Source organism: Oryza brachyantha, chromosome 4, assembly GCF_000231095.2.
Source record: "Oryza brachyantha chromosome 4, ObraRS2, whole genome shotgun sequence".
NCBI classification, from domain to species: Eukaryota; Viridiplantae; Streptophyta; class Magnoliopsida; order Poales; family Poaceae; genus Oryza; species Oryza brachyantha.
Window position 1 is genome coordinate 4,354,507 of NC_023166.2, and position 11,411 is coordinate 4,365,917.

General features: G+C 44.4%; 2 protein-coding genes across 4 annotated transcripts; one reads left to right on the top strand and one right to left on the bottom strand.

The window, feature by feature from the left end:
* Nucleotides 1–1,042: 1,042 nt before the first annotated feature.
* Nucleotides 1,043–3,051, top strand: LOC102708609 (probable cinnamyl alcohol dehydrogenase 6). The gene is made up of 3 exons (XM_006652071.2): nucleotides 1,043–1,237; nucleotides 1,327–1,957; nucleotides 2,044–3,051. The coding sequence occupies exons 1-3, from the start codon at nucleotides 1,146–1,148 to the stop codon at nucleotides 2,395–2,397; spliced, it is 1,077 nt and encodes a 358-aa protein (XP_006652134.1). The 5' UTR covers nucleotides 1,043–1,145; the 3' UTR covers nucleotides 2,398–3,051.
* A 772-nt stretch (nucleotides 3,052–3,823) lies between these two features.
* Nucleotides 3,824–7,751, bottom strand: LOC107303975 (zinc finger BED domain-containing protein RICESLEEPER 2-like). 3 transcript variants are annotated; one of them, XR_001550010.2, is made up of 4 exons: nucleotides 7,451–7,751; nucleotides 7,271–7,348; nucleotides 4,580–6,830; nucleotides 3,824–4,495 (listed from the first exon to the last, which is right to left on the bottom strand). XR_001550010.2 is itself a non-coding variant. In XM_015835854.2 (3 exons), the coding sequence occupies exon 3, from the start codon at nucleotides 6,287–6,289 to the stop codon at nucleotides 4,868–4,870; it is 1,422 nt and encodes a 473-aa protein (XP_015691340.2). In that variant the 5' UTR covers nucleotides 6,290–6,830; nucleotides 7,271–7,348; nucleotides 7,451–7,751; the 3' UTR covers nucleotides 3,824–4,867. The 3 variants fall into 3 exon arrangements, 1 of the variants encoding a protein (XP_015691340.2); XR_001550011.2 differs by having other exon boundaries at nucleotides 3,824–4,632; XM_015835854.2 differs by having other exon boundaries at nucleotides 3,824–6,830.
* Nucleotides 7,752–11,411: the final 3,660 nt, after the last annotated feature.

Sequence of the window (11,411 nt, forward strand, 5' to 3'; positions counted from 1 at the left end):
TTCATAATTAATTGCAATGATCCCCAGCTACAAATGCAAATCTTGCCACATGATGAATTGAGGAAAAATCATCAAATATTTGCGTTGTGCCACAATACAACGTTATTTTATATTAATAGGTAGGTTTCACGTGTAATCGTTGTATATCACTGTAGGTTTTTTTTTAATTTGTTGGGTTTGTGCTGATTGGAGCAAAACTCATGATATTACTACTTGCTAAAACTTTCCTGTGTCACTTTCATCCGAAGTACTTAGCATCTTCACACCAAAAGTCCTTCTGCTAATAATCAACACGCATATAGTCTTCATTTTCGTGTATATTTGTGTGAGGTCGATGGCCCATATTTTTCACTACCAACACATCCCCATGCATCGGAAACTTCATATGCATGACTGAAGCATCTTCCAAGTCTTCACCAAACGAGAAAAAGAAAAGTATCTCCGAAATTGCCGTGACACGAATCACCACGACATCAACTTGACCAAGCGACTACACTTATCATTGACGTACAACCTAGTCAGTCACCAGCAACGACCTCATATGATCAGCCATGACCAGTAGTAGCATGCCATTACACAAGTTAATTAATCAGGCTGTTGTGTGACGACTGACCATATATATCTTTGGAACCACATGTAAACTGTATGCTAGCAAGCCAAGTTGAACTACCTTATATAATAAACTAGTAAAGCACTACCTCCCAAAACAATGTTTTGGAAATCGAAAACCTGCACCCTCGTCTTTTGTATTTTGTTTATGCTTATAAGTCAATTGTTAACATGAAATTGTTTATGCTTATAAGTCAATTGTTAACATGAAATTTGGAGTTAATTTTAAGATTCTTTATTATAGTTAATTTTTTAGCTTTTTTAAAATCATTGTAAACACGTATTAAAAAGTTTTATTTGCAAATTATTTTTTATACAAATATATCGTTTTACCATTTTTTATAACCCAAAAGATGACCCCCTGATCTCACAACAAACTCGTCAATCCGTTGCTCTATAAGTAGCCATTGCTAGAAGCTGCTCGGTGTGGTCGGTCATAACAAAAGCTGAGGTACAGCAACAGAAGTAGCCAAGAATCTCTCTGTACCTCCCACTCCCAACCAGCAACCACCACACGCACTCTCACAGCTTTGGTCATGGAGGTCACCCCCAACCACACACAGACCGTCACCGGGTGGGCCGCCATGGACGAGTCCGGCAAGATCACGCCCTTCGTCTTCAAGAGAAGGTACGTACAGTGCGACGAACGATCGAGCTCACTTTCTCGCAGATATAGGTTTGAACTTTGTAGTAGTAGTTGAGTGAAATTTGCTGCAGGGAGAACGGCGTCGACGACGTGACGATCAAGGTGCAGTACTGCGGGATGTGCCACACCGACCTGCACTTCATCCACAACGACTGGGGGATCACCATGTACCCGGTGGTGCCGGGGCACGAGATCACCGGCGTGGTGACCAAGGTGGGCACCAACGTGGCCGGGTTCAAGGTCGGCGACCGCGTCGGCGTCGGCTGCATCGCCGCGTCGTGCCTGGACTGCGAGCACTGCCGGCGGTCGGAGGAGAACTACTGCGACAAGGTGGCGCTGACCTACAACGGCATCTTCTGGGACGGCAGCGTCACCTACGGCGGCTACTCCAGCATGCTGGTCGCGCACAAGCGGTTCGTGGTGCGGGTCCCGGACACCCTCCCGCTGGACGCGGCCGCGCCGCTCCTGTGCGCGGGCATCACCGTGTACAGCCCCATGAAGCAGCACGGCATGCTGCAGGCGGCCGGCAGCCGGCTCGGCGTGGTCGGCCTCGGCGGGCTCGGCCACGTTGCCGTCAAGTTCGGCAAGGCGTTCGGCCTCAACGTCACCGTGATCAGCACATCTCCGGCCAAGGAACGCGAGGCCCGGGAGAGCCTCAAGGCCGACAACTTCGTCGTCAGCACCGACCAGAAGCAGATGCAGGTGAGCCATTGTTCTTTACTGTCACTCAAAATCAATCAAGCACCGAGCTACTTTACTGTAAACTGATATATTATACTCCTAATTAGGCTATGACGAGGAGCCTTGACTACATCATCGACACCGTCGCGGCGACGCACTCGCTGGGTCCGATCCTGGAGCTGCTCAAGGTCAACGGCAAGCTGGTGCTCGTCGGCGCGCCAGAGAAGCCCGTCGAGCTTCCTTCCTTCCCTCTCATCTTCGGCAAGAGGACGGTGAGTGGGAGCATGACCGGAGGCATGAAGGAGACGCAGGAGATGATGGACGTCTGCGGGGAGCACAACATCACCTGCGACATCGAGCTGGTGTCCACGGACAGGATCAACGAGGCGCTGGCCAGGCTGGCGCGCAACGACGTCCGCTACCGCTTCGTCATCAGCGTTGGGGGCGACTCCAAGCTCTAGATCGATACATGACGCACTACCTATCACGCCTTCTCTTGCTGAGTAGTGACAGTGAGCAATCGCAATCTGTGTGAAGCATTTTTAAGGATTTCTTTAACTTATTGGAGGCTCTTAATGGCACGAGATTTGTTTCAGCACAACAAAAGGTAACAAAAAATACTTCGAGATATCGGTATCTCGCAGCACCAAATCGTTGGATCTAATAGTGCACATCCTACTTAACTAGATCCAACAGTGAGAAACAATTTGGTACCTCGAGTTATTTTTTGCTGGATCGGAGCAAATCTCTAATGGGACAGTTAAAGTTCCTATCAACCTGTATCATTAATTGTGAAGTGTAACACCCTATGTACGATTTATTATTGCGAGAAATGATCGGAGGGCACGTGCTGTACCAACCGACGCATTGTCGATTCATCGTCGATTGCCTGGTTTGTTCTTGGGCTCTGTTTGAATCTCTGAAATGAGCACGGAATCAGATGCAAGTGCACACGCAATGGAGCAAGAGGGCGGGGGTGCAGAGAAATTAGAGGTGGAAGGGAGAATCACACAGGGTACTTGAGAGAGGGGGGAATACGTACGAGCAGAGAAGGTACAAGGAAAGCCGGAGGAGCAAGAGACAAGAATTAGTTCACCTGTATCTTCAATAGTACCGTGGGGCTGTATTCCTTTCGTTTCATACTATATGTCATCTTAAATTTTGTTTAAATTGAAATTTCACCAAGTTTAAATAATTTTATAGAAAAAATGTAATGACATCACCATATAAAATTGGGTTTTTGTTAAATACATTTTTATAGCATATTTCCTTTTTTTTGGAATGATGCTATATTTTTATAAAGTTGGTCTAACTTAAAAAACTGACTTAGGATAAATTCAGAATTACATATAGAGAGAATCTACTCTATTCAATTGAGTTTCTCACTCCTCAACGATTTATGATTGACCCTTACTATACTATTTTGTTCAATTTATTAATTATTCTATAATATGCCATTGGTACTTTCCTCAAAAAATAATCCTAAATAACCTTATAAACATACGACGTCAATTAGGTATGACAATGGGTCGGGTTTGCAGCGGGTTTTGTAAAACCCACCCGTCATAAAACTCGTGACTGTAAGGTAAACCCATACTCGCAAATCTTCATGGGTGCAAAACTAAACCTGTACCCATACCCATTAGGTACCCGAAACTCAATAGGTACCCACCGGTGAAACCATGTTAAACAAAAACGTCTTAATCGAGACACCTCCACGATTATATTAAGGTTTCTCAATATTTAATTGTAGAAAATAAGCAAATAAACATAGTTAATTGATTAATATAGCAACAAGAAATTAAAAAAGATATAATATTAAGCAAGTAAAACTAAGCTTGACGAATTCTAATATTCAGTCATCCAATCATATCGACACAGACGGACAATCATGCCTCAACAATATTTTGATGCTCCCGACTTACAATACTGGATAATAAGCAGCTTCATACCGAATATTTAAAGGTGTCTCTAGATTTTTGAGGTCTCAATGGACACCCACGGGTTAAATCCAAAACTCGTACATAACCCATAGCTTCACTGGTGCCCATACCTACAAACCCATAGATACAAATCTTCATCCATACCCACACCTATTGGGTACAAAACCCGTTGGGCCCCGGACCCATGGGTCAGCCTGCAAAGGGAGCAGAACGGGCCAGCCCATACCGCCCCTTTGTGGCCCACTTGGTTTGATGGGCTGGTCTGACCCATTTCAGGTGGTGCTAGGGCCGGGCCCGTTGCTGTCCCTCTTGTGTTATTTGCCCATTTACATGCATATGAATTTCAGGTTTGACCGAAATGACTTGTTTCGTATGGATGCTTCTCTTCACAAGAATCTACTTGCACGCCATCATAAAGAAAATAAATAATTTGAAGAAACTATCTAAGAAAACAAAAGAAAGCCATGCTGCTATTGCCAATAATACAGAGGTAATAGGACAATGGACAAATATGTCTTGCTTTCATCCATCTCAAAGTGTCTTGCTTGGTACAGGTTGAGCATGCAACAGGAACTCAGGAAGAGTAGAACGTCAGAGATTATGAAACTTGTCCCTTCTGGCATAATTACAAATCACAGGCAAAAAAAATGTTACTTCGAAGTTTAAGTACAGAACAGTCAGTTTTTGCTGCAGTTGGTACCTTCAACTTGCTAACACCAAATGAAGAATGAGAAGCCAAAAGATCCTGAATTCCTGATGGCCAAAGCAAAATCATCTCATAAACACAAGCTTTCATATCTGAAGCATCAGATCACTACTTATGTATAAGTATTATTTTTTTCACCACTTATAAATATTTTAACGCCTATAATTTTGCGAACAGAACAAAATTGAAGATTCACTAAATTGGCAATTTTGTGAACAGATCATAGCAGCTAAATATTTTAACGCCTGTAATTTTGGGAACAGATCATAGCAGCTAAGAGAATCAAATTGAAGATTCACTAACAGATGCAACCATGGAGGCAGGCCATGCAAGCACATCTCGTGCTATGTGAGCAAGGGTTGGATACTTAGAGTAATTAGCTTTCCACCAATTGAGAATATCAAAGTCTCTTCCAAATTCATGAATGGGTTTCTCTTTTAGGTACACATCCAGTTCAGTGTCTATTTGGTCATTTAATTCTTCAGTGATGTGATACACCCAATCAGCTAATGGATCATTTTCAGGGATAGCCATCACATGATGAGCTTGAAGATTTGAGTTAGTATTGCTATCATCAGAATAGTCCTTAAACAACAAGTTTAATCTCTTCCTCACTTTCTCAATCCTGTCCTTAGCACCTTTCCCAAAGGCTTGCCCAAGACAAAACTCGACAAATTTGAATTTGAACCTTGGGTCAAAAATAACTGGAATGCATAGATATTTGTATGATTTGAGCCAGTATTTGTCAAATTTCTCCTTCATCTTTTTGACCATGGCAGCCACTTCATTGTCACTGTTAGAACGTTCTCTTTCCAATATCATCTTGATTTTCCACATCTCATGGAAGTAAAGGTTGGAGGTTGGGTACAAAGAACCTGAGACCACCAAAGTTGCCTCATAAAGCACTTTTAGAATTCTGCAGACTATAGATGCTCTTTCCCATTCATTGATAGAAGGTGCATACTTGTAATTTTTGTCTTGGCCAGCCAATGACTCAAATGCACTCATGAATGGGAAGGATGCCTCAAGCATCAAATATGTGGAGTTCCATCGAGTACGTACATCTATATTAGGGTGCTTCTGGCATGTGATTCCTTGTTGTGCAACAATCTCCTCAAATTTTTGTTTGCGAGATTGTGAACCATCAATGTACTTAACGGTTTCACGAATGTTTGAAACAATAGAATCAACCACCTTCAAACCATCTTTAGCTATGAGATTGATAACATGTGCAGCACATCTATTGTGGAGTAGCTTCCCCCTTGAAGGTATAGCATTCTTGGTCTTCAAATTGCACTTTAACAATGCAACCATTGCATCATTAGCTGAAGCATTATCCAGAGTAACACTAAATATCTTATCTGCAATATTCCAATCTTGAATGCAACTGAGCATTGTATTAAACATTTCAAATCCAGTATGGGGTGTCTTGACTCGAAAGAACTTTATTATCCTCTTGTGTATTTTCCAATCAACATCAATAAAATGGCATGTCACGCACATGTATCCCATTGTTTGATTGGAAGTCCACATATCTGCAGTCAATGAGAACCTACAAGTAGCACCCTTAAACATCTCCTTTAGTACTGACTTTTGCTCATTAAAAGCTGATATGCAATCATTCCTTGCCGTTGTTCGTGAAATCATCTTAAAGTATGGGTTAAGGCTAGCGGCAAACCTTCTAAATCCATCATACTCTACCATCTAGAATGGGAACTCATGTAATGCAATCATCCGTGTGAGTTCTTTTCTAGAAACCTCAGGATCAAAACTCCAATTCTTCAGCCGAACACTATCGGGTGACATAAGTGTAGAATCAAGATTTCCAACAATCTTGAGAGCACTAATTCTCTTTTTACATCTTTTCAGATGCTTTCTCAATGAACTTGTTCTAGCTCCACGCCTAGCACGGATTTCTGTATCACAATGCTTGCACTTCCCGGCCCCAATTTCACCATTAACGACCATCGGAACAAATTCCTTCCAAGCCTTAGATCTGAATTTCCTTGTCAAAGCTTGTATTACAGGATTCACATTCACATTTGGGACAGGATCAATTGGGTCATCAGATTCATCACCACTATCGTCACCCATTAAAATATCTTCACTGTGAGTTGCTGCTTGCGAAGGAAATACTTGAGATGAACTCGGCATGGGAGAGAATATGACTGCCGGAGAACAAAGTGAGAACTGTTCATCTTGCAAATTTAAATCAGCCATGGTGGTACGGTGGATGCTACTACAGCTGTATAAACAAATGTTTTCTTAATTTTTAAAAAAGAATTTTATAGAAAAAATCTAAACTATAACTATACTATCAGTGGAGAAGTAATTCAGGTTTGTATATATGCCACTGGATGACTAACAAACATAAAAAAATTTCTAACCGATAGATTCAATGGCACTGCTAACAGTAGATTCAAAGGATAATTTTTAACACTCAGAACCTATATATCTATATATGCCTATTTTCTTTTCATCTCAGTGGGAGTCCATTGCAGGGAACAAAGACAGGGAACAAAGCAACACCTATTTCACACACATGTGTAGCTGCCAGGAAGATTCATGTACTGACCATATACAGCTCAATAGAAACCACCTATCTGTTTATGCAGCATATACTCACCAAAATAAAATGAATCAAAAATTCAAAATGCAGTGACATAGCATTAGTGATGACGAGACCTTAATGTTGTTCCAGAGCAGAGCGCGGATATCGTAATCTTGCGGCAGCACCTCCTTCCCTCAGGATCTCCTCATCTCCTGTATACATGCATTCAGTACAGAGAAGAGGATTTTCAGATCGATGCATGCATGCATTCAGTACAGACTAGTAATCAAAGAAGAGGATTTTCCCCTCTGCACCTGGGAGACAGCAGCGCCTGCAGAGAGGTCGAGGTCGTCGACTCGTCGTCCACCACGGAGGCCGCCGCAGTCGTCGTCCGTCGTCCGCTGCTGCCGCTGAAGCTGAAGCCGTCACCCGTAGGGGATCAAGAGCAGCGGAACGACGCTGCCGGAGACAGAGGGAGGGAGCTGCAGCCGCCGTCGCACGCTGCCGTCGTCCGTCGCCGTCCACCGCCGTCGCCGCAGCAGCCGCAGCCGCCGTCGCACGCTGTCGCCGTCCGCCGCCGTCGCACGCTGTTGTTGCTCTCGTTGGAGTCCAACAGGCAAGGGTTAAACCTAGGGTCCAATGGGTCTGGCCTCATTGAACCCTAGAAATAAACGGGCCGGCCCAGTGAGTATTTTGGTGCCAAAATTAAGGGACGGTCCGGCGGGCTAACGGGCCGACCCGCCCCCTTTGCAGGCTGACCCATGGGTCCAATGCCATCCCTACCATCAATAATTGATTTATACAATTAAAAGTTCCAAAAATATAAAAACACAACATGTGATTTGGTGTATAAGTTTTATGATATTTTTATTGTACTATTTTGTATAAAATATAATTTATCGTTTTTTGCTACATAAATACTTGTATGTGTTCCTATTTTCAATGTAAATCATATTTCATATGCTAATTAAAATATTTTTGCGCTATTATGTTTCTGTTAGTGATTCCTCTCACATATGCCAAAACATAACTTTGAAAAATAAAAAAAAATCTTGAAGATATGAAAACTCTATGTCGTATTGTTGTGTATCGAGACTACATAAAAAAATTCATAATTTTCAAATCTTCTACTGGGGCTAATCATTTATCAACCTTACACACGTGCATATATATTCACACAAACACACGCACACTAGCAAAATTTTTGTGCGTTGCAATGGGCTTAATTAAAACTTTCAAACATGGAAAAAATGACTGACCGACCGATGCATATTACTGTTTCCAATCGATACGAAATTTTTTTCATCCATAAAATATACCTACGAAAATGATTGAATGTGTTTTTCGGCCATCTTCATTCCTGTGGACAAGAGTGAACAGCGGTGTGGAATTATTGAGTCTGGTTGTTTCATGACACACTCAAAACATAACATAACATATAGAAATAATTGGACTTTTTACAGTACACCGAAACACCATGAGACATCAATTACATGTTGATCAAAGGGCTTATATTCCTCTTACAAGACAATGTTTCCTTGCATGTTGACAAAATCACAATTAATACATTGAATAAATACACTACAAAAATCAAATCTCAAACAAAATTTTAATTGTCAGTTAATCTAATGTTATTTTCCATGTTGTTTTTAGTTTGTAATGAATGTTTTGTAATGTCAAAATATTGATTTCAATATATTAGAGCATTTCCAACAGATGCCTCATCTCACTTTCCAAGTCAAAATTTAACCATTTTGATTAAAAAAAATACACTTCAACAGACTAGTCAGTTGGATGGTCAAGTCATCCGGGTGGCCAAACCAGCCCCCAAACTAGCCAAATTAACTTGCTATCTGTGGGTCCAACCCTCCCTCTCTCCTCCTCCCAGCACGTCCGAGAGGCAACGACGGTGCCGCTCGGATCTACCGCCCCCGCCGTTGTCCAGCCATTTGCGGGCAATCGTCGCCGCCGTCGAAGTCGGACGCCGCCATCCTTGAAGTCCGTCGCCGACGCTGTCCGTAGGCTGCCACCGTCCGTGCCCTAGACCTCCTTCCCGCGTCGGCGCCACGCTCGCCCCGCCGCCGGCCTCTACCCACGGCCTCGGCCTCCTCCCCACGCTGGCGCCGCCCCGTGCCCGCGCCGACGCTGTGCCACGCCCCAGCGTCGGCGCCGCGCCTCCTCGCGCCTGCCTCGCCGGCCTCCGCCAGCCCCGCCCCGCGTCGAGGCCACGCCCTTGGCCTCCTCCCCGCGTCGGCGCTGCGCCCCCGCACCGACGCCGTGCCGGCCCCGCCGCCGGCCTCCGTCGGCGCCCTCGGCCTCCTCCGCTCGCGGCGCCGCGCCTCCTCACGTCCGCCTCGCCGGCCTCCGCTAGCCCCGCCCCGCGTCGGGGCCACGCCCTTGGCCTCCTCCCCGCGTCGGCGCTGCGCCCCCGCACCGACGCCGCGCCGGCGGTGGGGCTGGCGCGGCCTCCGTCGGCGCCCTCGGCCTCCTCCGCTCGCGGCGCCGCGCCTCCTCACGTCCGCCTCGCCGGCCTCCACCCACCCCATGCAGCCGTGCCGGCGCCGCGCCCCCACCACCGGCCGCCGCCCATCCTGCGCGGCCACGCCGACGGCGCGCCGCCACCGCTGACTGCCTGAGTTCACGAGAGAGAGGAAGAAAAGGAAAGGGAAAGAGAGAAAGAGAAAAAAGAAAGGGGAGATAAAAGGAAGAGACTGACGCGTGGGGTCTATCTGTCATAGACTCAATGGAGAGGGTTGATGCAGAGACGGTTGAAGTCAAAAACGAATTTGAGTGGCCAAATAAAATGGAGAGTAGCACATTTGGAGAGTCTAATTTGGGTTGTCTGTTGGAGATACTCTTATTTCACGCACAACCATTTTCAGTAAAACCTGAAAGTCTGAATTTTCTTCTTGTATTTTTCAATTTCAAATTAATATGGGAAAGGAATCAAAGAAATTTCTACATTTTCCGTACACTTTCTCTCGATATATTTCAAATAGCAATAATCCATGACTTAGAATTACATTCATTTTAAAAATAAATTTTCCACCGCAAATAATATGGCATGGAGTATATATTTGACGGCTGATGATGATGAACTTACACTCTTATGGATCGGTGTGCTCTGCCTGTAAGATTAGATGGGCGTGGCCGAGACAAATTAAGCATGCATTGCTCACCAAACATGCAAAGAGCAACACAAACTCAAAAGCCCATGCATGCACCCGTCAACCAGCCAACAACCGATTAATCGATCGATCGATCACACACGGTCCGATATATGATATATCCGTACGTACGTCCATTCAACTCAGCCGCCCAGCTGGTTGGCGGGTGCAAAGCGGCCCAAGAAGGCGAGGCGGCCCAGCTGGCCACAGTGGGCGGAATTCAGACACGCAACTCAGCTGGTTGGCGCAGGAGGGAGTAGCCCATAAAGGCGAGACGACCCAGCTGGTCATAGTGGGCTGACGTACCATCACGGGCTGCATTAGGCCTAGTGGGCCGACGTAAAGACTTGGCAGAATCATTACTCATTTTTATATTATGATAGGAATAAGTTCATCTGAGGTCCCTCAACTTAACGTCGAGTCTGTTTAAGATCCCTTAACCCAAAACCGGAAATATGTACCCCTAAACTCGTATAAACCGTTTAAAAAAGGTCACTCAGCAGTCTAATTTAATAATGTAAGTAGGATATTGTTAACGTCAGAATTTGGATAATTGCTGTTGGAGATTAAACTACGATTAAATACCGAATCGGACATGAAACAGGGCAATCGGATAGAAGACCAGGCGGAATACGACTCAGATTCAGCTAATGAAGTCCGGATCAGATAAGAAATAGAGTCCGATTAGGCCTACAATGTTACAAATAGATTCGGGAATAATCAGAGTCCGTGTAATTTAATTTTATCTGTTAATTAGAGTTAGTTTAGATTTTTTTCCTTTATCTCTAAGGTTGTTAGAGTCTGATCGGGACTTGTGTGTTAGAGATAGAATCTACATAGGAGTTTGTTATTTCTTTTTATCTCTTAGGAGTCGTATGTCGTATCCAACACAGACTAGCATCTAACTGAGGGTATAAATATGTATGTCCAAGGTCATTGTAAGTCATCTACGATCAGATCAATCAAATTTCGGCGCATCGCCACTCTCTTGTCTGAGGTTTTTAACTCTGGCGGAACTTGGCACCTGATGCGGAACTACATCGATTCGATCTTCGTGTTGACGTCAAAAATGTGATTCGACGTGTCACACACGAAGGCCTAGGAGTCA

Excerpts from the sequence above, each read along its gene's own strand:
- LOC102708609 (XM_006652071.2), top strand. The coding sequence starts at position 1,146 with ATGGAGGTCACCCCCAACCACACACAGACCGTCACCGGGTGGGCCGCC. Across the intron at positions 1,238-1,326 it reads CCCTTCGTCTTCAAGAGAAG|GGAGAACGGCGTCGACGACG; the intron begins GTACGTACAGTG and ends AATTTGCTGCAG. Across the intron at positions 1,958-2,043 it reads CCGACCAGAAGCAGATGCAG|GCTATGACGAGGAGCCTTGA; the intron begins GTGAGCCATTGT and ends ACTCCTAATTAG.
- LOC107303975 (XM_015835854.2), bottom strand. The coding sequence starts at position 6,289 with ATGGTAGAGTATGATGGATTTAGAAGGTTTGCCGCTAGCCTTAACCCA.